At 49.7% G+C, this 24,412-nt stretch overlaps 1 protein-coding gene across 3 annotated transcripts; it reads left to right on the forward strand.

Moving 5' to 3' along the window:
• Positions 1 to 23,535, forward strand: LOC116954559 (lysophosphatidic acid receptor 6-like). Of its 3 annotated transcripts, none has more exons than XM_032975155.2 (3): positions 1 to 62; positions 19,870 to 19,945; positions 21,601 to 23,535. In XM_032975155.2, exon 3 carries the CDS (start codon positions 21,647 to 21,649, stop codon positions 22,646 to 22,648), a length of 1,002 nt encoding a protein of 333 aa, XP_032831046.1. In that variant the 5' UTR covers positions 1 to 62; positions 19,870 to 19,945; positions 21,601 to 21,646; the 3' UTR covers positions 22,649 to 23,535. The 3 variants fall into 3 exon arrangements, with proteins under 3 accessions (XP_032831046.1, XP_032831047.1, XP_032831048.1); XM_032975156.2 differs by lacking the exon at positions 1 to 62 and adding an exon at positions 3,585 to 3,636; XM_032975157.2 differs by lacking the exon at positions 1 to 62 and adding an exon at positions 10,750 to 10,841.
• The last annotated feature ends 877 nt before the right edge of the window (positions 23,536 to 24,412 follow it).

Raw genomic sequence — 24,412 nt, forward strand, 5'->3', positions numbered from 1 at the left:
GGTCCAAAAACGCGAGAGCGCGACTTCCAACGATGTCGAGGGACGTTCATTTGAGGTTCCTGGTGAGTGGACAGGGGCGACTGTATTCCCTCGACTCGCAGGGGACTTCCGGAGGGTTGCAGCGGCGCGGCGGATTTGGGTGTGGGCGAGTTTTGCGACGGTTTTAGAAATGAAGATAGGGTATTGTAAAAAGGTGGTCCAGATGTCTCGTGACCCCCCCCCCCCCCATTAAATTTCTCGCAAACGTAATATTTTTCGTGTGAAAGCAGAAATTAGTCAGCATTTGTTAGGGGTCAATTCATGGGGGGGGGGGGGGGGTCACAAGACATATTGACCACCCTGTAGATTGATTGACTTTAAAATATTGAAACGGATATACACAGGCACGGCTATCCGGCAGCACCATTCGCTATTGTCCCCTCGGAGCTCGCCACCCGCTCCCCGTGTCCGTGGCCACGGCTGCTCACACAGCCACTGACTCCTCGCCCTCGGCCCGAACTCGCTCCCGTGTGTGTGTTGAACTTCGTTAGCACCGTACGTAGCCAACAGCGCTAATTAGAGGTGCAGGAACCTTCCAGTGACTTCTGCATCGGATCCTGGCCACGATATCTGCACCCACAGGCAGTGTTTGTTGGTAGAGATACTCGTTATGAGCCAGAAAGGAAATTGGTAACCACGAGACTAGTGGTATCCGTTTGTTTGCAAGACGAATACGAGTTAATTACTTGATAATACCACTCAATTCAAATGGTTATGGCACAATTCACTTATTGGCCACACATTGGAACCGCTCCGAACTCATGGAAAAATTGAAATACTCTAAAATGCGTATAGAGTATGTGGCTGCATTAAATCTCCACAAGATAAGCCACTTCGTTGAGCAATCATGTGTGGCCAGGTCGCTTCTGAAAAGAGCCGTATAGCTTAGTGGGCCTTGCCTGGTCAAATAAAAATGTGTAACCATGGTTACTGCGTCCCAAGTGCACAACAATCGCAACATTCTCCTCGACACACCTCTATCTCAGAATAGAAAAAAACATACAAATCTTGTTTTAGACAATCACATACTTTCGGCAGCATTGAGTTGGTTGCTCCAGTATTGATTAAAGTCAAACCTGCTTTAACCAATGTTTGAGAGATGGCATTATTAACGATGTAGGCAACAACCCTTATGTTCCATTAAATCCACTTCCGCAGGTCTTGCTGCAACCCACATCCTACCACAAAACAGATGGAGGTTTTTGGTGGGGTTTGCTTGAAATGTCCTTCAGGATGAAGACAGCCCAATGATGGTCCCTTCGGATATCCAGGGGGGGGGGGGGGGGAGGATACATTTGAGCTAATGTACAGGTTGCATTGATGAGTTATGTAGGGGTGTCTATGGCAAAATAAAGTGCGGAGTGATGTAATGGAATGAGTCGTTTTAAGGTAGACTGGCAAGCGAGGCGGTGGATGGTGTCACAATCATATACCGTATGGGCAGGATGGTGGCATTAACCATACAGCGTTCGTACGGAGTCTGTTTCTGCATAGGAGGCCTGTTTTGGTCGTAATCTTACTTGTCTAGATATTTAAAGTTGTCAACTTGCTAAATAGGCTGCGCATCGAGAGCTCTCCTATGTATAGAATGCGAGGTAAGTTTGGGGCATCCGGAGAACGGACGCAGCCAACCGATTCGCACGGTTGGCTATGTACGGTGCGAAAGAAATTCAACAAATACAAAATAACATAACTTGAAGGAATTGCTGCCATCATACACACGGTCACTATTATTGTCATCATTATTGGCAACATTATTATCATTGTTAACCGCGCAAACTACAGCACCACTGGCAGAATCAACATCGTTATCCCTAACATCACCCACGCAAACTAGGAAGTACTCCCGCGCCTCCGATTAGCACGGTTGGCGATGTACGGTACGAAAAAAGTTCAATATACTGCACATATGAATCCAAACTGTGACGCATTCATTTTGAACCGCATTCTTTTGGACTTTTCCTACTTGAGGCTGAAAGCGTGAAAGAGTGATCGAAATAGATACAGCAGATGATGTCTCCACATATCTTTCTCTCAACGTAAAATATTTATGAAGGTTGATTTTTTTGTTTTCGGGGCCGTGCATAAATTACGTCACGCATCGGGGGGATGTTAGACATTTGTGACGATGTGTGACGAGGGGGAGGGGTTTGAGAAATGTGACGTCACGTCAAAATGCGCAACTTTAAATAAATATAGACAACACGTTCTACTTAATTAAATATACGTTTTGATAAATGTTTTCTCCTACAACATCAGAGTGCAGCGCCACATTAAATACGCACTACAATGACAATAGGTTAAAGCGATTTGAAGCATGTTTTTTTTGGGGGGGGGGAGGGACAGAGCTTTATGACGTCATATTTGAGGGGGGGGGGGTCTGACTTTTTGTGACGCCGTGTGACGAGGTGGGGTGGGGGGGGTAAAAAATCGTCCAAAATCGCGTGACGTCATTTATGGACGGCCCCAAGGACTCTGGGATATGGATCCCTTAGTGCGACGTTAATGAATTAAGCCTGGTCTGCCGGTAGCAGGGTGCAGGGGCGGGGTACACTGACTCATGACGATGATCCCGTATGAACGAAATAAGAATTTAAAGTTGTGCTGCTTATTGGGGACATACCCTCTAAATTAAATGAGTTAAAAATATCGGGCAGATTGATCAACAACGCCCCTGGCGTGCGGACCGACATCATCACGCGTTTGCCTTCATCTGGAGGCTTGACACCCAACTTTGTGTTCTCATCAGCGTCTCTTGTAACACAGCGTTTATATTATCAGCGCGCCTATTTCCGTGGATCGACGCAAGTGGGAAAGCGTTGCGCAATCTCCATGCGTAAGCGTGGTTTTTCCACACTTGACATTTGTACGAGCAGTACTGATTGCGTTTAGCGTTGCTGTTAGCGATATTTATTATTCCAAATGAATATGGTATGAAGGACGAGGCACCAGGCTAAAAATGTTAATGTATCCAGCAGAAGTTTAGCTCACCACTGACAGCCCGAATGGCCACGTTTTTGACATTTTACGCTCACTGCAGAGCAGCGAAGCAGCATTCTTGTAAGTAGATTTCGAATAATTCACAATTTGATTATTTGTCGATTTGTGGGTGGAGCGGTGTGGTTTGAGCACACTTCCGTGGTTGCTGGCTTGTTATTGCTCCACAAAAAGAGACAAAGATCTCCCGTAACAGACTGTTGGGGCAGCTGCTCTTAGCAAGAACCCACGAAGCCCGGCACGGCAGTGGCGATCTTTTTTTTTACACACACTCCACCAGGTACTCATTTGAGGCTAAGTGGGCCTAGGGGAGGCCCGGGACCGGTTCAGATAATTGTCATTGGTGTTTGGCCCGCGAGCGGGAATCGAACTTGGGTCGCCGGGTTCGTAGCGCAGCGTAGCGCCAACCGCAACACTGCCACTCCCCACACTGCCCCCACACACTCACCACACACACACACTCACCACACACTCACCACACACACTGCCCCCACACACTCACCACACACGTGCACACCGGGCCAGGTGGCCACACCTAACAAGACTTCAACTCGGGAAGGGCCCCAGCGAGAGAGCCATCGAATCCGGCCAACGGGCAGGGTGAGTTGCTTCTTGCCAACATTATAAATCGTCTACGGCCACGAAAAATGACTGCGTTCAAAAATACGTGAAATGGTTTCAAAAGCTGCAGTTTACTAACGGCTTGCTTTTTTATGTCAAGTCGCGCCTAAACCACACCGCGATTTTACTCTAACGCAAATGATTTTTATTTGTGTAAACAAACTTACAAATATATATTTAAAAAATTACGTGTTAATAGTGCTTCAATATATACAGTTCATTTTTTTTTAAAAAAGGTGGGTTCTGGCTCAAATGAGCGTTGATGCAGTGCGTTCATCCGTTTACAGCCCTGAGCCAGTGATGGGAATTCCCATCGGGCGAGTCTCGCCATCGGGCAAACCATTCTTGTGACTTCCCCACGAAGTGGTACACTATTTTATCGACCGCGGAGGGATGCTTGGCTGAGCCAACCCACGACCAGCATTTGATCTCGCAACCGTTAACTTGCTGCGTTCGCTCTTCCGCTGAGCCGCCTGGCCGAATTGGATTGTGCGATTACATTGAATTCGTACGTGTGTGGGTTCACAGTTGTATAGCCAATGTCATCTTCCAAGTAGAGTCGCCTCCTCGTGTTGTCACAAGTTTCTGCCGGGAGGGATAGTCTGCGCTTTAAGTTAAAGTGCTGCTGCACCATGGATCGTGTTAGTACGACGTGTTAGTGTCACTGCTGGGTGGATTACTCTGTGCTTCAAGTTAGAGTGCTGCTGCACCATGGATCGTGTTAGTACGACGTGTTAGTGTCACTGCTGAGTGGGTTACTCTGTGCTTTAAGTTAGTGTGTTGCTGCACCATGGATCGTGTTAGTACGACGTGTTAGTGTCACTAATGGGTAGGTTACTCTGTGCTTTAAGTTAAAGTGCTTCTACACCATGGATCGTGTTAGTACGACGTGTTAGTGTCACTGCCGGGTGGAGTGCTCTTGCGCTTCAAGTTAGAGTGTTGCTGCACCATGGATCGTGTTAGTACGACGTGTTAGTGTCACTGCTGGGTGGAGTACTCTGTGCTTCAAGTTAGAGTGTTGCTGCACCATGGATCGCGTGTGATTGTTTTATTCCCACTACCCCTGCTCATTGTTCTGAGTTATTTTTTAAAGCTGAATGGATCCTGGAAAGTGGACGCGTATTGTAAATATTGGCAGATCTTGGTGTGCTTGAGGAGCGAATTCACATCGCAACGCAAGCTTTGCAATCCACGCAGTCGTGGGGTCACTGAATACTTGAGCCGTGTGGCTGCTGCTACTGCTGATGTAGATGCAGAGCAACACGACTACAATGTCACGTTCAGGTAGTGATGGGGGTTGGGGTAGTGATAGGGGTAGTGATAGGGGTTGGGGTAGTGATAGGGGTTGGGATAGTGATAGGGGTAGTGATAGGGGTTGGGGTAGTGATAGGGGTTGGGGTAGTGATAGGGGTAGTGATAGGGGTTGGGGTAGTGATAGGGGTTGGGGTAGTGATAGGGGTTGGGGTAGTGATAGGTGTTGGGGTAGTGATAGGGGTTGGGGTAGTGATAGGGGTATTGATAGGGGTTGGGGTAGTGATAGGGGTTGGAGTAGTGATAGGGGTAGTGATAGGGGTTGGGGTAGTGATAGGGGTTGGGGTAGTGATAGGGGTTGGGGTAGTGATAGGGGTTGGGGTAGTGATAGGGGTTGGGGTAGTGATAGGTATTGGGGTAGTGACAGGGGTAGTGATAGGGGTTGGGGTAGTGATAGGGGTTGGGGTAGTGATAGGGATTGGGGTGGTGATAGGGGTTGGGGTAGTGATAGGGGTTGGGGTAGTGATAGGGGTAGTGATAGAGGTTGGGGTAGTGATAGGGCTTGGGGCAGTGATAGGGGTTGGGGTAGTGATAGGGGTTGGGGTAGTGATAGGGGTTGGGGTAGTGATAGGGGTTGGGGTGGTGATAGGGGTTGGGGTAGTGATGGGGGTTGGGGTAGTGATAGGGGTTAGGGTAGTGATAGGGGTAGTGATCAGGGTTGGGGTAGTGATAGGGGTTGGGGTAGTGATAGGGGTTGGGGTAGTGATAGGGGTTGGGGTAGTGATAGGGGTTGGGGTAGTGATAGGGGTAGTGATAGGGGTTGGGGTAGTGATAGCGGTTAGGGTAGTGATAGGTGTTGGGGCAGTGATAGGGGTTGGGGTAGTGATAGGGGTTAGGGTAGTGATAGGGGTTGGGGTAGTAATAGGGGTTGGGGTAGTGATAGGGATTGGAGTAGTGATAGGGGTTGGGGTAGTGATAGGGGTTGGGGTAGTGATAAGGGTTGGGGCAGTGATAGGGGTTGGGGTAGTGATAGGGGTAGTGATAGGGGTTGGGGTAGTGATAGGGGTTAGGGTAGTGATAGGGGTTGGGGTAGTGATAGGGATAGTGATAGAGATTGGAGTAGTGATAGGGCTTGGGGCAGTCATAGGGGTTGGGGTAGTGATAGGGGTTGGGGTAGTGATAGGGGTTGGGGTAGTGATAGGGGTTGGGGTGGTGATAGGGGTTGGGGTAGTGATGGGGGTTGGGGTAGTGATAGGGGATGGGGTAGTGATAGGGGTAGTGATCGGGGTTGGGGTAGTGATAGGGGTTGGGGTAGTGATAGGGGTTGGGGTAGTGATAGGGGTTGGGGTAGTGATAGGGGTTGGGGTAGTGATAGGGGTAGTGATAGGGGTTGGGGTAGTGATAGCGGTTGGGGTAGTGATAGGTGTTGGGGTAGTGATAGGGGTTGGAGTAGTGATAGGGGTTGGGGTAGTGATAGGGGTTGGGGTAGTAATAGGGGTTGGGGTAGTGATAGGGATTGGAGTAGTGATAGGGGTTGGGGTAGTGATAGGGGTTGGGGTAGTGATAATGGTTGGGGCAGTGATAGGGGTTGGGGTAGTGATAGGGGTTAGGGTAGTGATAGGGGTAGTGATAGGGGTTGGGGTAGTGATAGGGGTTGGGGTAGTGATAGGGGTTGGGGTAGTGATAGGGGTTGGGTTAGTGATAGGTGTTGGGGTAGTGATAGGGGTAGTGATAGGGGTTGGGGTAGTGATAGGGGTTGGGGTAGTGATAGGTGTTGGGGTAGTGATAGGGGTTGGGGTAGCGATAGGGGTTGGGGTAGTAATAGGGTTTGGAGTAGTGATAGGGGTTGGTGTAGTGGTAAGGGTTGGGGTAGTGATAGGGTTGGGGTAGTGATAGGGGTTGGGGTAGTCATAGGGGCTGGGGTAGTGATAGGGGTTGGGTTAGTGATAGGGGTTGGGTTAGTGATAGGGGTTGGGGTAGTGATAGGGGTTGGGGTAGTGATAGGGGTTGGGGTAGTGATAGGGTTAGTGATAGGGGTTGGGGTAGTGATAGGGGTTGGAGTAGTGATAGGGGTTGGGGTAGTGATAGGGGTTGGGGTAGTGATAGGGGTTGGGGTAGTGATAGGGGTTGGGGTAGTGATAGGGGTTGGGGTAGTGATAGGGGTTGGGGTAGTGATAGGGGTTGGGGCAGTGATAGGGGTCGTGATAGGGGTAGCCTCTTCTTTCGTATGGCTGCTGCTGATGTGGATGCAGAGCAACACGACTACAGTTTTACTACATTCAGCTGGTCCAGCCAGACAACCTCGTCAGGAGCAGCGGATTGAATCATCGCTGTGATGTCTCCTTCCTATTTGTGGATCGGGCATCGGGTCATTCATTATACGTTGCACGGTCTGTTCTGGATGACAACAGTCGCACACTGCTGGAGAGGTTTTATTTTCAATTTGTGCATCAGGCATCTACTGCCATGGTTTGTGGAGTTGATGCGGTTCTGAGTGGACTATCAGCAGTTTTGTAGAAGATCAAACCCCAGGGGATCTACTGTGCCAGGTCTTTCACAAAGGCGGCGTGTGTGTGCCTGTGTGTTTGTAAGTTTTTTTTAAACTTCATTCAGCTCTTCAAGCTTCATTTGGGTTCAACTCGTATCGTTGATGATATATCGAAATTTGTTTAAAATAAATGTTGTTTCGTTTTAAAGCTTCCGTGACTGCAGGGATTCATATTCTTGGTTCTTTCGGTAAAGTCACGTAGAAGGGAAATGATAAAATAAAAAAAAATCAAACAATAACTTTCCCAGGACGTTTCGATTGCAACACAAGCAATCATCATCAGGTGTGAAAACCACAGCAAGAAATGTTTTGAATAAAGTGGCGGTTTTTATTATTATTTTATTATTTCCCTTCTACGTGACTTTACCGAAAGAACCAAGAATATAAATGTTAAGGTTCCTTCCAGACAAATAGGAAACAAGAGTTGACTCTGGCTCAGTTGAATATTCATTCACGTCCAATTCCTCGTGTATTCTCTGCAGGCTGAATAAAAGTACACGGTTCAGTTCATATACCATGTCTACAGTTTCACCTTAGGAATATTCCTGCTTGGGTTATACATTGAGATGGAAGTTTTGCTATTAAAATGCATGCCATTCTGCAAGGCTACATAACCGTTCGGAAATAAATGCCACTGTTTTTATTCATTTAATCAGCTCGATGCAATCTAGTTCTGGCAACGTTCCCGACGCAGACCACTACAGTATATTTCTATTTCGACACTTATTTGTTAATTCAACCACACATCCAGTCATATGGAACTTGGACAGCTGCAATCTGTGTCTTTCCAACAGCTTCCCCGAAGAATCACAGGCGATTTGGATGACAGAAATGGTTGTCAGATGCAGTGAGGGCTGGTCCCAGATCATCACGGATGGGGGGGGGGGCTCTCGAGCCGTGTGGGGAGGAGAGGGGGGGGCACCGTGAAAGTGACTCACTGCGAAGCAAACCTTTTATTATTGGATGCAATTGTGAACAACAGCCGTATCAGACACGAGTACATCTAATCGGCGTAATCGTTGGGTTCGCTGCAGCTCAAAGACTCGGTCCCCGCAAGGCGTGCGGTGGCGTTAGGCGACGTCCCCACGTGCTGCTCGGCATTTTGAAGGCCTGGAGACCAGAATCGGTGATCTCGCTGACAATGCGTTCATCGGGGAGGCAGTTCCATATGAGGGCAGCACAGTGAACGAGAGGGAGCTTCTGTCCAGGGAACAATGCTCTGACAACACGGGGCAAGGCAAGGGCATTGCGTAGCAGGGTTGTGTACAATCGAGTGGCACAAGGAGGTGGACAATCCTCGGCCACTTGAGGACAGGGCCAGGGAAGTGGACGATCCATAAGAGGGGCTTTTTTGTCGTGAATGAGATCGCGTAGATATATAAATGTATCGTTAAAACCCGCCACCACCCGACACAGACAACTAGTAAGGGTTGTCACGTAAACAGAACGTGGCCAATTCGTCACTGGTACAGCACGCCGGTTGTGTTGGAGAGCAGAGCCACAACATTTACAATCTGAGTACGACGTTTCGCCAGTAATTACAACTAGCTTCATCAGGCGACAGCCAGATTCGTGGAGAAGGCCACCTGTTTAGTCCCTTATATAGAGGCGTAGATGTGGTGACCACGCTTCTGCGCTCTTGGGTCAACGTACATTATGCGAGCCCATTGATCTTGTCCTTCCTGTCCATTGTGTGTATTAAAATTATGGATGATATTGGTCGCGAAAGCCAACGTGTTAATCTCACGAAGACGATGTGACCACTTGCCCCACAAGAGGAGCGTGAGCGGAGCAGTCCAAATTGTGACCGTGGCCACCACCCCTGTGAGATACATTCCCGGTGGCATAGCTCAGTGGGCCTTACCTTGTACGATGAAGACAATGTTTGTTTTTATTGTATATATATTTTGAAACTGATTGTTTACATTTCCTATACTTTGCACTCCTATCGTGTTTTGGTATAATTTGTCGTCGTTGTTGTAACGTTCTGGCCTGGCCCTACTGGACATCTACGAAAAAGAGCTTTCTGGCTCATCGGATTCCGTCAGAAATAATCACATTCCGATTCTGATTCAGAGGACGATCGCCCCACGTGCCGAACTCCTGGCCTCTGAGAGATCCATACCCCGGTGGCATCGCGACCACTCGCTCTGCCTCACCTGAAGCCACCGCTGAATGGATCGCTAACCTCGACATCAAACTGCAACTGCTTCGCGAGCCACACGAAGAAGAAGGAGAAGAAGAAGACAGCCCGAGCAATGTGAGCCTGCGTGGTTACCCCACGGGGCGTTTGGTGGTGCAAGCCTCAACCCAACAGCCCTCCCTAGCGCCTGCTCTGCTAGAAAGTCATCTCCGTCACATGCCAGCCAGACCATTCGTTTGAATCACCAGAGCTGACATTTTGACCAGAAATCAGTGCAACTTGAACCTAAAACGGTGTTTATGTGTTGGTGGTGTTGCCGTTGTTGTCGTCTGTAGTCATTGGTGGCTGGGCTAAGGCCATCAGCTCAGCTACGCTTCGCGGAGTTTAATCGCGGGCGACTGAATCCCCGGTTCCCAAAAAGTTAAATTCGGCGGTGCCAGCTCAGACGCCCTGACCGCAGAGCCGCACTGTGGATTCATCGCCTCTCGAGCGCCGCGGGAAACGTGGGCGTGGCTTCTCGCTGCTGCAGGAATCGCATGGCCGTGTGCGAGTCAGAATACAGAGACTCCTCTACTTACGAACATCATTCGACTCACGAACTTTCAGAGATACGAACAAACCTGGTCCGTACGTCCAGTTGCCTGTTCGGACCGAGAGTCGTAAGATCAACCGTCGCGCAATAGATGGCGGTGGTGGCATCTACATCTGCAGAACGTGAAGAACCAGTGGCATCTACATCTACACAACGTGAAGAACCAGTGGCATCTACATCTACACAACGTGAAGAACCAGTGGCATCTACATCTGCAGAACGTGAAGAACCAGTGGCATCTACATCTGTAGAACATGAAGAACCAGTGGCATCTACATCTGTAGAACGTGAAGAACCAGTGGCATCTACATCTACAGAACGTGAAAAACCAGTGGCATCTGCATCTGCATAACGTAAAGAACCAGTGGCATTTACATCTACAGAACGTGAAGAACCAGTGGCATCTACAACTACAGAATGTGAAGACCCAGTGGCATCTACATCTACACAACATAAATAACCAGTGGCATCTACATCTACAGAACGTGAATAACCAGTGGCATCTACATCTACAGGACATTCTACAACTTTTAAAGCCATTACCCGTGTTTAGTGTACAACGCCGTACAACACGTTTGGAATCGAAAGGAGTAAAGTTGGACTTACGAACAAATCGACTAACGAACAGGCCTCTGGAACCTCCCTCATTCGTGAGTAGAGGAGTCCCTGTACTGTAGTAGTATCTAATGTAGTGTAGTATATAATGTGTGGTAGTGTATAATGTAGTAGTATATAATAGTGTAGTAGTGTATAATGCAGTGTAGTAGTATATAGTAGTGTAGTATATAATGTAGTATAGTAGTTTATAATGTATAGTAGTACTGTACATGCCGTACAACACCTTTGGAATCGACAGGAATAGTGTTGGACTTACGAACAAATCGACTTACGAACAGACCTCTTGAACCGAACTCGTTCGTTTGATGTCGTGGTCCTCAATCCGGGGAGGGAGGGTGGAGGACGCGGACCCCTGGGGAGTACCGCGTGGCAATGTCTGCAGGGGGTACGTGAAGTGAATTATAAATGTGTGAAATTACATATCATGCACGATAATCATTGGCGAATAATCAGTCCAGTCCCTTCACTTGATGAAGGCCACTTGTGTTGTGGCCGAAACGTCGTGATTTTTTGTTACTTTATTTTTACCTACGTGACTTTACCGAATAGAACCAAAGAGTATGGATCCTTGCAGTCACGAAAGCTTCAAATCTAGAATCACGTATGAATCTACCAATAGAAACATTGAAAATAACTACGATTTTAATTTGAATTCATATGGTAACCTAGAACGATTTCAAAGACCTTCCTCAACGCATTTGTCGTAAACAGGGCGGGCTGCACGAGTAGCGAGCGAGCGCGAACAATCAACGCCACGCACGCAGAGCGTCCGCTGATTTTGTTAATATTCGTTTGTAGTTACTGGCCAGTTAGGATACCCCACAACATTGACAATTGGTTAAAATATTCACGTTCATTATTCCTACATTTATTTCTCAGCAGCAAGTTGGGGGGGTGCTCGGTTGAAACTAAATTCAACGAGGGGGTTGGGGGGCCACAGCAGCGAACGAAAATATTGGAAACCGCTGCAGTATATTCTTGGTTCTTTCGGTAAAGTCACGTAGAAGTGAAATAATAAAATAATAAAAAATAAAACGTTCTTTTATATTTTTTTATATTATTTCCCTTCTACGTGACATTACCGAAAGAACCAAGAATATGAATTCCTGCAGTCACGAAAGCTTTAAATCGAAATTTAACCGCTGCAGTGCTTTTTAAATTGACCATCATTGCGTCCCTTAACCCTGCACCAGACTCCAATTATCCCCACGGTTGATCGTTGCTCTGCTCTGCTGAAAACAACATGTGTGCCGTGTGTGTGTGTGCGAAGTGAAAGTCCCAGGGAATGACATCAGCGTTGAGCCACAGGCCATAGAGGCAGCCAGGCTGTTCCCACACTCGGGTGGTTTTTTATAGCAAGAGTAGGAAGAGGAACGCTGGGGCCGCCTCGACCACAACTCCACGTGACTTGGCCTCGGGATCCCAGAGAGACTCCGATGGAGCCAGCGCTGAGGAAGCCCATGCGTGTCGTCTGTGGGCAGTGCGTCAAGCAGGGGGGTAATGGTGATGATGGGGGGTGATGGTGATGATGGGGGGTGATGGTGATGATGGGGGGTGATGGTGATGATGGGGGGTGATGATGATGATGGGGGGTGATGGTGATGATGGGGGTGATGGTGATGATGGGGGGTGATGGTGATGATGGGGGGTGATGGTGATGATGGGGGGTGATGATGATGATGGGGGGTGATGGTGATGATGGGGGGTGATGGTGATGATGGTGGGTGATGGTGATGATGGGGGGTGATGGTGATGATGGGGGGTGATGGTGATGATGGGGGGTGATGGTGATTATGGGGGGTGATGGTGATGATGGGGGGTGATGATGATGATGGGGGGTGATGGTGATGATAGGGGGTGATGATGATGATGGGGGGTGATGGTGATGATGGGGGGTGATGGTGATGATGGGGGGTGATGGTGATGATGGGGGGTGATGGTGATGATGGGGGGTGATGGTGATGATGGGGGGTGATGGTGATGATGGGGGGTGATGATGGGGTGATGTGATGATGGGGGGTGATGGTGATGATGGGGGGGTGATGGTGATGATGGGGGGTGATGGTGATGATGGGGGGGTGATGGTGATGATGGGGGGTGATGGGGGTGATGATGGGGGGTGATGGTGATGATGGGGGGTGATGTGATGATGGGGGGTGATGGTGATGATGGGGGGTGATGATGATGATGGGGGGTGATGGTGATGATGGGGGGTGATGGTGATGATGGGGGGTGATGATGATGGGGGGTGATGGTGATGATGGGGGGTGATGATGATGATGGGGGGTGATGGTGATGATGGGGGTGATGGTGATGATGGGGGGTGATGGTGATGATGGGGGGTGATGGTGATGATGGGGGGTGATGGTGATGATGGGGGTGATGATGATGATGATGGGGGGTGATGGTGATGATGGGGGGTGATGGTGATGATGGGGGGTGATGATGATGATGGGGGGTGATGGTGATGATGGGGGGTGATGGTGATGATGGGGGTGATGGTGATGATGGGGGTGATGGTGATGATGGGGGGTGATGGTGATGATGGGGGGTGATGGTGATGATGGGGGTGATGGTGATGATGGAGGGTGATGGTGATGATGGGGGGTGATGGTGATGATGGGGGGTGATGGTGATGATGGGGGGTGATGGTGATGATGGGGGTGATGGTGATGATGGGGGGTGATGATGATGATGATGGGGGGTGATGGTGATGATGGGGGTGATGGTGATGATGGGGGGTGATGATGTGATGGGGGGTGATGGTGATGATGGGGGGTGATGATGATGATGGGGGGTGATGGTGATGATGGGGGTGATGGTGATGATGGGGGGTGATGGTGATGATGGGGGTGATGGTGATGATGGGGGGTGATGGTGATGATGGGGGGTGATGGTGATGATCGGGGGTGATGATGATGATGATGGGGGGTGATATGGTGATGATGGGGGGTGATGGTGATGATGGGGGGTGATGATGATGATGATGGGGGGTGATGGTGATGATGGGGGGTGATGGTGATGATGGGGGGTGATGGTGATGATGGTGGGTGATGGTGATGATGGGGGGTGATGGTGATGATGGGGGGTGATGATGATGATGATGGGGGGTGATGATGATGGGGGGGTGATGGTGATGATGGGGGGTGATGATGATGATGGGGGGTGATGGTGATGATGGGGGGTGATAGTGATGATGGGGGGTGATGGTGATGATGGGGGGTGATGATGATGGGGGGTGATGGTGATGATGGGGGGTGATGGTGATGATGGGGGGTGATGATGATGATGGGGGGTGATGGTGATGATGGGGGGTGATGGTGATGATGGGGGTGATGATGATGATGGGGGGTGATGGTGATGATGGGGGTGATGGTGATGATGGGGGGTGATGGTGATGATGGGGAGTGATGGTGATCATGGGGGGTGATGGTGATGATGGGAGGTGATGATGATGATGATGGGGGGTGATGGTGATGATGGGGGGTGATGGTGATGATGGTGGGTGATGGTGATGATGGTGGGTGATGGTGATGATGGGGGGTGATGGTGATGATGGGGGGTGATGATGATGATGATGGGGGGTGATGATGATGATGGGGGGTGATGGTGATGATGGGGGTGATGATGATGATGGGGGCGTGATGGTGATGATGGGGGGTGATAGTGATGATGGGGGGTGATGGTGATGATGGGGGGGTGATGATGATGGGGGGTGATGGTGATGATGGGGGGTGATGGTGATGATGGGGGGTGATGATGATGATGGGGGGTGATGGTGATGATGGGGGTGATGGTGATGATGGGAGGTGATGGTGATGATGGGGAGTGATGGTGATCATGGGGGGTGATGGTGATGATGGGGGTGGTGATGATGATGATGGGGGGTGATGGTGATGATGGGGGGTGATGGTGATGATGGGGGGTGATGGTGATGATGGGGGGGTGATGGTGATGATGGAAGGTGATGGTGATGATGGGGGGTGATGATGATGATGGGGGGTGATGGTGATGATGAGGGGTGATGGTGATGATGGGGGGTTGATGATGATGGGGGTGATGGTGATCTTGGGGGGTGATGGTGATGATGGGGGGTGATGTGATGATGGGGGGTGATGGTGATGATGGGGGGTGATGGTGATGATGGGGGGTGATGGTGATGATGGGGGGTGATGATGATGGGGGGTGATGGTGATGATGGGGGTGATGATGATGATGGGGGGTGATGGTGATGGGGGGGGTGATAGTGATGACGGGGGGTGATGGTGATGATGGGGGGTTGATGATGATGGGGGGTGATGATGATGATGGGGGGTGATGGTGATGATGGGGGGTGATGGTGATGATGGGGGGTGATGGTGATGATGGGGGTGATGGTGATGATGGGGGGTGATGGTGATGATGGGGAGTGATGGTGATCATGGGGGGTGATGGTGATGATGGGGGGTGATGATGATGATGATGGGGGGTGATGGTGATGATGGGGGTGATGGTGATGATGGGGGGTGATGGTGATGATGGTGGGTGATGGTGATGATGGGGGGTGATGGTGATGATGGGGGGTGATGATGATGATGATGGGGGGTGATGATGATGATGGGGGGTGATGGTGATGATGGGGGTGATGATGATGATGGGGGGTGATGGTGATGATGGGGGGTGATAGTGATGATGGGGGGTGATGGTGATGATGGGGGGTGATGATGATGGGGGGTGATGGTGATGATGGGGGGTGATGGTGATGATGGGGGATGATGATGATGATGGGGGGTGATGGTGATGATGGGGGGTGATGGTGATGATGGGGGGTGATGATGATGATGGGGGGTGATGGTGATGATGGGGGTGATGGTGATGATGGGAGGTGATGGTGATGATGGGGAGTGATGGTGATCATGGGGGGTGATGGTGATGATGGGGGGTGGTGATGATGATGATGGGGGGTGATGGTGATGATGGGGGGTGATGGTGATGATGGGGGGTGATGGTGATGATGGGGGGGTGATGGTGATGATGGAAGGTGATGGTGATGATGGGGGGTGATGATGATGATGGGGGGTGATGGTGATGATGAGGGGTGATGGTGATGATGGGGGGTTGATGATGATCAGGGGGGTGATGGTGATCTTGGGGGGTGATGGTGATGATGGGGGGTGATGGTGATGATGGGGGGTGATGGTGATGATGGGGGGTGATGGTGATGATGGGGGGTGATGGTGATGATGGGGGGTGATGATGATGGGGGGTGATGGTGATGATGGGGGGTGATGATGATGATGGGGGGTGATGGTGATGGGGGGGGTGATAGTGATGACGGGGGGTGATGGTGATGATGGGGGGTTGATGATGATGGGGGGTGATGGTGATGATGGTGATGATGGGGGGTGATGATGATGATGGGGGGTGATGGTGATGATGGGGGGTGATGGTGATGATGGGGGGTGATGGTGATTATGGGGGGTGATGGTGATGATGGGGGGTGATGGTGATGATGGGGGGTGATGGTGATGATGGGGGGTGATGATGATGATGGGGGGTGATGGTGATGATGTGGGGTGATGGTGATGATGGGGGGTGATGGTGATGATGGGGAGTGATGGTGATGATGGGGGGTGATGGTGATCATGGGGGGTGATGGTGATGATGGGGGGTGGTGATGATGATGATGATGGGGGGTGATGGTGATGATGGGGGGTGATGGTGATGATGGGGGGTGATGGTGATGATGGGGGGGTGATGGTGATGATGGAAGGTGATGGTGATGATGGGGGGTGATGATGATGATGATGGGGGGTGATAGTGATGATGAGGGGTGATGGTGATGATGGGGGTTGATGATGATGGGGGGGTGATGGTGATGATGGTGATGATGGTGATGATGGGGGGTGATGGTGATCATGGGGGGTGATGGTGATGATGGGGGGTGATGATGATGATGGGGGGTGATGGTGATGATGGGGGGTGATGGTGATGATGGGGGGTGATGGTGATGATGGGGGGTGATGGTGATGATGGGGGGGTGATGATGATGGGGGGTGATGGTGATGATGGGGGGTGATGATGATGATGATGGGTGATGGTGATGGGGGGGGGTGATAGTGATGACGGGGGGTGATGGTGATGATGGGGGGTTGATGATGATGGGGGGTGATGGTGATGATGGTGATGATGGGGGGTGATGATGATGATGGGGGGTGATGGTGATGATGGGGGGGTGATGGTGATGATGGGGGGTGATGGTGATGATGGGGGGTGATTCATTGGTGATGATGGTGCGTGATGGTGATGATGGGGGGTGATGATGATGATGGGGGGTGATGATGATGATGGGGGGTGATGGTGATGATGGGGGGTGATAGTGATGACGGTGGGTGATGGTGATGATGGGGGGTTGATGATGATGGGGGGTGATGGTGATGATGGTGATGATGGGGGGTGATGATGATGATGGGGGGTGATGGTGATGATGGGGGGTGATGGTGATGATGGGGGGTGATGGTGATGATGGGGGGTGATTGTGATGATGAGGGGTGATGGTGATGATGGGGGGTGATGGTGATGATGGTGCGTGATGGTGATGATGGGGGGGTGATGATGATGGGGGGTGATGGTGATGATGGACGGTGATGGTGATGATGGGGGGTGATGATGATGATGGGGGGTGATGGTGATGATGGGGGGTGATGGTGATGATTGGGGGTGATGGTGATGATTGGGGGTGATGGTGATGATGGGGGGTGATGGTGATGATGGGGGGTGACGGTGATGATGGGGGGTGATGATGGGGGGTGATGGTGATGATGAGGGGTGATGGTGATGATGGGGGGTGACGGTGATGATGGAGGGTGATGATGGGGGGTGATGGTGATGATGAGGGGTGATGGTGATGATGGGGGTGTTTTCACCATTTGTGTTTGTCAGGTTGGCCGCACGTCAGGGCCGCACTAAAGGCCAACAGGGGCCGCAAGTGGCCCGCAGGCCTTGCCAATGTGGCTGCTTCACAATATAACAGTCAACGGTGCAGCCTTGCAATTGTTCGCTCTGCTGGCAGACTTTAGGCCTACTCTTCCAGGATGGTCAGATATCTTGTGGGAAGTGCGAGTACCACCATATCACCCCACCACACGCGATCTGGCGACCAACTGCGGTGTATTCATTTACAATGTATGTTGAACTTTTTTCGCACCGTACATAGCCAACCGTGCTAGTCGGAGGTGCGGGGGAAGGACAACAAAGAAACCCAAAAGGCAGTTCTAAATAATCGAACAGAAGAGTGTTCCAGATAGCCGTGGAAGCGCATCTGAAAGCACGCGGCGTGGTGGCCGTCTTTGTTGGATGGCCAGCCAAAGGCCGCTGCTGCTGCTGCGAGGATGAGCGGAGTTGGCATTGATGGTTCATGCTTGTAAAAAATGAAACAACAAAAATCACGACGTTTCGGCCACAACACAAGTAGCCTTCTTCAGGTGAAGGAACAGAACTGTCGGGACGACAGAGCTTCAATGAACGCTGCTAAGATTCGTAGTGTCTTTTAAGACGCTATGAATCTGAAGAAGGCTACTTGTGGTGTGGCCGAAACGTCGTGATTCTTTGTTGTTTTATTTTTTACCTACGTGACTTTACCGAATAGAACCAAAGAGTATGGATCCTTGCAGTCACGAAAACTTCAAATCTAGAAATGGTTCATGCTCCTTAACGAGATCAGCGAGGTGTCGTCGTTCAATAGAATTGTGGGTGGACAGAGGTGGGGCGGGAGGGGAGCCTTAAGAGACCTACTTGCACCATCATTTAAAATGCTTAGCGGGAAGACCCAGTGTCCTAATCGTAACATCACAGCAGCGTCTTCGCCTTCAAGTGAGGTCTCTTTGTTTGACTGCGGTACGTAAAACTGATTTGACATTGCCATTATCAGAAAATGTATTTATACTGGAGGAACCCGATGAGCTATAAAGCTCTTTGTGACAGATGTCCAGTAGGAATATCTGACTTTTCAGGACTCGTTTGTCAGGATGGTCCTGCATCGGGATGATGTTTGGTCGATTCTATGAACGAGTGGGAAGGAAACTGCAGAACCCAGAGAAAACCCAGCACACACACACAAGGGGCTGCCACTCAGCACCGCCATCTCCTGGCCGCACCTCGCAACCCCACGTCTAAAGCACCCGGAAATCCCTGGTCGCCACCCAATCACGTGCTAACCAGGCTGAAAAGACCTGCTTAGCTTCTGAGAGGCAATGAGATCGGGTACAATTGTGGTTACTTGGTTGCAGGCATACGTACAAATCTGAGATAAATCAAGCGAGCCAATATCCTGAACCTCCACTCTCATGAATAAATCCATTACTCTAACAAGTAACACTGAAGTATGACTACGTACAGGGGCGGCGCCAGGGGGGGTGACAGGGTAGACAATTGTCACTCCCGAAAAAAAATAAAAAATCGAAAATCTGAAACATTCTGCGTATAAGTGTAGGACACTCGGTCTGGTGGACTCCGTGAAACTGGATTGTCAGAGTGTGTTGCCAACCGATGGTGTCTGGTTCAACAGCCTGACTCTCTAATCATTCTTGAAATTAAAGTTTGTTGAATGTCACCCCGGCCTGAAATCCTGGCTCCGCCCCTGACTACGTGCCGCTCGAACTTAGGGGCCGTCCATAAATGACGTCACGTACCTAGGGGGGGGGGCGGTCAGACATTTGTGACGATGTATGACGAGGGGGGGGGGGTTGAGAAATGTGACGTCACATAAAAATGCGCAACTTTAAATAAATATAGACAACACGTTCTACTTAATTAAAATACTTTTTTATAAATGTTTTCTCCTACATCAGAGTGCAGCGGCACATTAAACACGCACTACAATGACAATAGTTTAAAGCGATTTGAAGCATGTTTTTTTTTGGTGGGGCGCAGAGCTTTGTGACGTCATATTTGAGGGGGGGTCTGACTTTTTGTGACGCCGTGTGACGAGGGGGGGGGGGTCAAAAATCGTCCAAAATCGCGTGACGTCATTTATGGACGACCCCTTAACTACACGTATGCCACACGTGTGCTGTGCTTCAGGCACATTTGGACATCAAAACGCAGGCGCGACGAACATCTGGGATCCGCCGAGAGTTTGCCTCTGGAGGAAGAAGAGGTACGGACACTTCTCTCGCGCTTCCTCTTTGCTATGAGGATGTTTAACACTCGATGTGTGCCACAGCACCGGCCAAAACCGCATTTGTTTTTCATGGAGGTGCTAATTCTGGATCCCTTGGTTGGCAGTTGATTACAGGTGGGAGTGAAGGAGTTGTGCCCTGTTTAAACCATTCGGAGGAGTTAAAGTTTTTTTTTAACCAGAGATAATTGTTCAGGAGACCATGATGAGTCTCATTTGCAGGAGTATTCCGTGGAAGTCACCAAAACGATAAAAGGGTAAAAAAATTATAGTGACGAAGAAATCAAGTAATTTGATATCAGGAATGTAACCTTGCTTTGATTCATCAGTTAATATTGGTTCTTAAGCTCATGATACGTGCATCAAATCACATTTGTGTGAATCAGTATTTTTTATTTCATACATATATGCTGTATTTAGCAAGTCCACGTGACCATACATTCTCTAGAGGCTACTCATTCAACACGACGTTAAAATAATATGAATTATTGAGGTCAGAATCAGAATATTTATACTGGAGGAATCCGATGAGCTATAAAGCTCTTTCACACAGATGTCCAGTAGTTTCACAGATGTCCAGGTGTCTGTCTGGGTGACTCAGAGGTCAGAGGGCTGAGCTGGCATTGCAGAAATTCTGGGTTCGAATCTCGAGTATCAGCTGCTGCCTGTGGCTAAACCGGGTTCTCAGAGCACCTCACATCTCATATAAGCCATTCCAATGCCTTTCTGCAGCCTATCCCAGCGAATTGATTTAATCTGCAATGCAGCACCCTCCTGAGAAAATCTCCATATTCAGTGAGGCTTTCCAGGATAACCAAAGGGCATTTTGTTAATCAATTAGCTAAAATATATTTAAGTGAAATGTGTGCATGGTTTTTGCACATATATGTAGCTTAATCCCATGGAATACAGTACATTATGTTATTTTAATACAACTGGAAAACCATTTGTATGTATATTGAACTTCCTTCGCACCGTACCTAGCCGACCGTGCTAATCGGAGGTGCCAATGTCGAGGTGTGACACCTGTTTCAGACACGAGTCTTACATAATCGTACAATTAAGCAGCCGTTGCGTATCAACACGTAAAATGCATTTGGACGTATTGTCAGCAGCATAACAACACACCGGTCCCCATAAAACAGTCCGGCAATGTCGCTGTTGACCTTGAGTGAGCCGCAGGACTCTCCATTAGAAGTTGTACTTAGATTCAGCAGCTGCTTTCCCCATTCGAACGTGTGACACCATGAGTCACAATATTTTGATGGTCACCGTCCGCCAAGAAATTATTGCGGAAACGAATCGAGGAACCGTCCGACCAAGTTCAGGGCACGTGGAGTCAAATGTTGCCGTTGGAACACGAAGCCAGCCAATCGGCAGGGTAGGTGCGGCAACAGACTGTGAAGCTTCGTGTTCAGCCGCTCATAAACATTCGTCTTCCGACTGCTTCGACATCACGAGAACCGATATTCACGCACCACCACCACCACGCAAAATTTTCTGACTGGGGGTTGCGATTCCCGGGAAAATAAATAATAATTGTCAAAAAAGAGATGAGTATTTATTTTTACCGCGCACCACCCGCTATACCGCCGATCTGTTTCTTTCCTCTGCCGAATATTCTCAAACTTCAGGATTCGTGTGCCGAAGCCGAGCGGAGCGCGAGAAAGCTCGACAGCGATGCAGGCGAACGCGAGCGGCGTCCCCGAGAACGGCACGGAGGGCTGCGCGTGCGACTACCGGGGTCTCAAGCGGACGCTCTTCGTCTCCACGTACAGCATGGTGTTCATCGTGGGCCTGGCCCTCAACGGCCTCGCGCTCTGGGGATTCTTCCACATGCAGAGTCGCAATTTGGGGACGGTCATCTTCATGATCAACCTGGCTTTCACCGACATGTTCCTGGTGTTCACGCTCCCGTTCAAGATATATTACTACCACAGGGGGACCTGGCCGTTCACCGAGGTCTTCTGCCGAATTTGTACCGCCGTGTTCTATGTCAACCTGTACGGCGGAGTTTTCTTCATGGCGTTCATCAGCATCGATCGCTTCCTCGCCATTGTTCACCCGATCTCTTCGCGCTCAGCGCGTCGGCCCCGCTACGCGAAGTTTGCCTCGCTCGCCGTGTGGGCCTTCACCGTCGGGGCGAGTTCGAGCCTGCTCGTCAGACCTCTCACCGATTCGGAGGAGCCGAAGTGCTTCGAAAGCTTCTCAAGGCGCTCGTGGGATTCATACCTGCTGTGGGTGATCGTGGTCGCAGGGATAATCTGCTTCACGTGCCTCGCCGTCATTCTGTGCTGCTCCGGCGCGGTCCTCGCAGAGCTGCAGAGGCCGCGGACGATGCGCAACGACGAGACCGACAAGCACAGAATCATGGCGATGATCGTCGTGAACGTCTCGCTGTTCGTTTTTTGCTTCGTCCCGTTCCACGTCGTGCTGCCCATGTACAGGGCCATGCGGCTGGGCCACGTGCCCAGCTGCTCCGCCGAGTGTGCGATCCGAGTGGCGGACATCGTCTCGCATTGCCTCGTGAGCACCAATTGCTGCTTTGATCCCGTGATGTATTACTTCACGGCAAAGACATTTAGGGAAACGTTGTCAAAGCACAAAATCTCACTCTCCCGGAGCTCGAGTAACCGACAAGCTTCCATTTTACTGTCGAGTGTCGACAACCCTTCGGGGTGAAGGGAAATGCAACGACATTTAAATCCACGTCACTTTATGCACGCTTCAGCTTCACCACCGTGTACACAAGTCACCGTTGCCCGATTGTGGCCATGCAACCCACGTAGTAAACCCCCCACAGAGACCCACAGTTGACCACCTAGAGACCTATAGAGATAAATATAGACACTCATCGACTCGTAGAGATGCATAGAGACGCGTACGCATTCCTTTAACGGAGGAGGAACAGCAAACTCCAGGCGAGCTCTCACGTGAAGCCCTCCCGTCGTGGCCAGCAGACCTCGACATTGGCATCTGTCTCCTGAATAGATTTGCTGATCCTCACAGAATGATAACAAGTATATACTGTTAGTTTTTTTATTGTTTTATATATATTTTGTTATTTTGTTGTTTCTCTTCAACGTGACTTTACCGAAAAAACTAAGAATATGAATTACTGCAGTCACGAAAGCTTTAAATCAAAATTTAAGTATATACTGTTTAATAATAATAATAAAAACTCAATAAACGCTTGTGATCTGTGACCCTCTCTCTCTCTCTCGCTTGTGATTGCTGTTCAGAGTGGGAACGTTTCATTTATTAATTCAGTAACCTTCATATCAGCCAGGTGAGAGGCCGTTGAGACTTAGGGGCCATCCATAAATGACGTCACGCGATTTTGGCCGATTTTTGACCACCCCCCCCCCTCGTTACACGACGTCACAAAAAGTCAGACCCCCCCCTCAAATATGACGTCACAAAGCTCTGCCCCCCCCCCAAAAACCATATTTCCATGCTTCAAATCGCGTTAACCTATTGTCATTGTAGTGCGTATTTAATGTGACGCTGCACTCTGATGTTGTAGGAGAAAACATTTATTAAAACATCGATTTAATTAAGTAGAACGTGTTGTCTATATTTATTTAAAGTTGCGCATTTTGATGTGATGTCACATTTCTCACCCCCCCCCCCCCCCTCGTCACAAATGTCTGACCCCCCCCCCCCCCCCTAGGTACGTGACGTCATTTATGGACGGCCCCTTTACATTTTGTTTTCAATGAAGACTCACATTAGGGGGCACTACAAGAGCAAAGGGCAATTGCGTAACTTTGGTACATGGTTAGTAACTTTAAACATGGTTAGTAACTTTGAACATGGTTGGTAACTTTGAACATGGTTAGGCCCACTAAGATGTACAGGTCTTTTTCAGAAGCGACCTGGTCACAAATTAAAACTCAACGAAGTGGCTTATCACGTGGACATTTCTAGCAGCACGCTGATTCTCATTATGGAGGGAAAAACTGGAAGACCCGGAGGAAAATCCAGCTAGAGCGAGGAGAATGAGACACCCACGACCTCCTGTATACCTGGCGAGGTAGTTAACATTTCACCACCGTGGCTTCACGTTAAATGTGAAGCATCAGAACCAACCTCTTCAGGGTTTTGAGCAAGATACCAGGAGAGTTTCCTTTGCAAGAGAAGCAGGTTTTCTACTGGAACTGTCAGCAACTGGCTTTGTCTAAAGAGCAGCTGCTTAAGTAGTATCATATCCGCATTGGGAATAAAACCAAGTTGTAATATAGCATGCAGTGTATATTATTAGTCCATCAGCCTCTCGGCTTTCCAGCATCGTATGAAGCAAGCAGGCTCTGGAGCGTACACATGTATGTGCGTGTGTATGTTGAACTTCTTTCGCGCCGTACGAAGCCAACCGTGATCATCGGAGGTGCGGGGGAAGGACAACAAACTAAATACTAAAAAGCAGTTCTAAGGAAATGAGCGTTT

Source organism: Petromyzon marinus, chromosome 55, assembly GCF_048934315.1.
Source record: "Petromyzon marinus isolate PM22_M1 ecotype Great Lakes invasive population chromosome 55, UKy_Petmar_22M1.pri1.0, whole genome shotgun sequence".
In the NCBI taxonomy this organism is placed as follows: Eukaryota; Metazoa; Chordata; class Hyperoartia; order Petromyzontiformes; family Petromyzontidae; genus Petromyzon; species Petromyzon marinus.

Excerpts from the sequence above, each read along its gene's own strand:
- LOC116954559 (XM_032975155.2), top strand. The coding sequence starts at position 21,647 with ATGCAGGCGAACGCGAGCGGCGTCCCCGAGAACGGCACGGAGGGCTGC.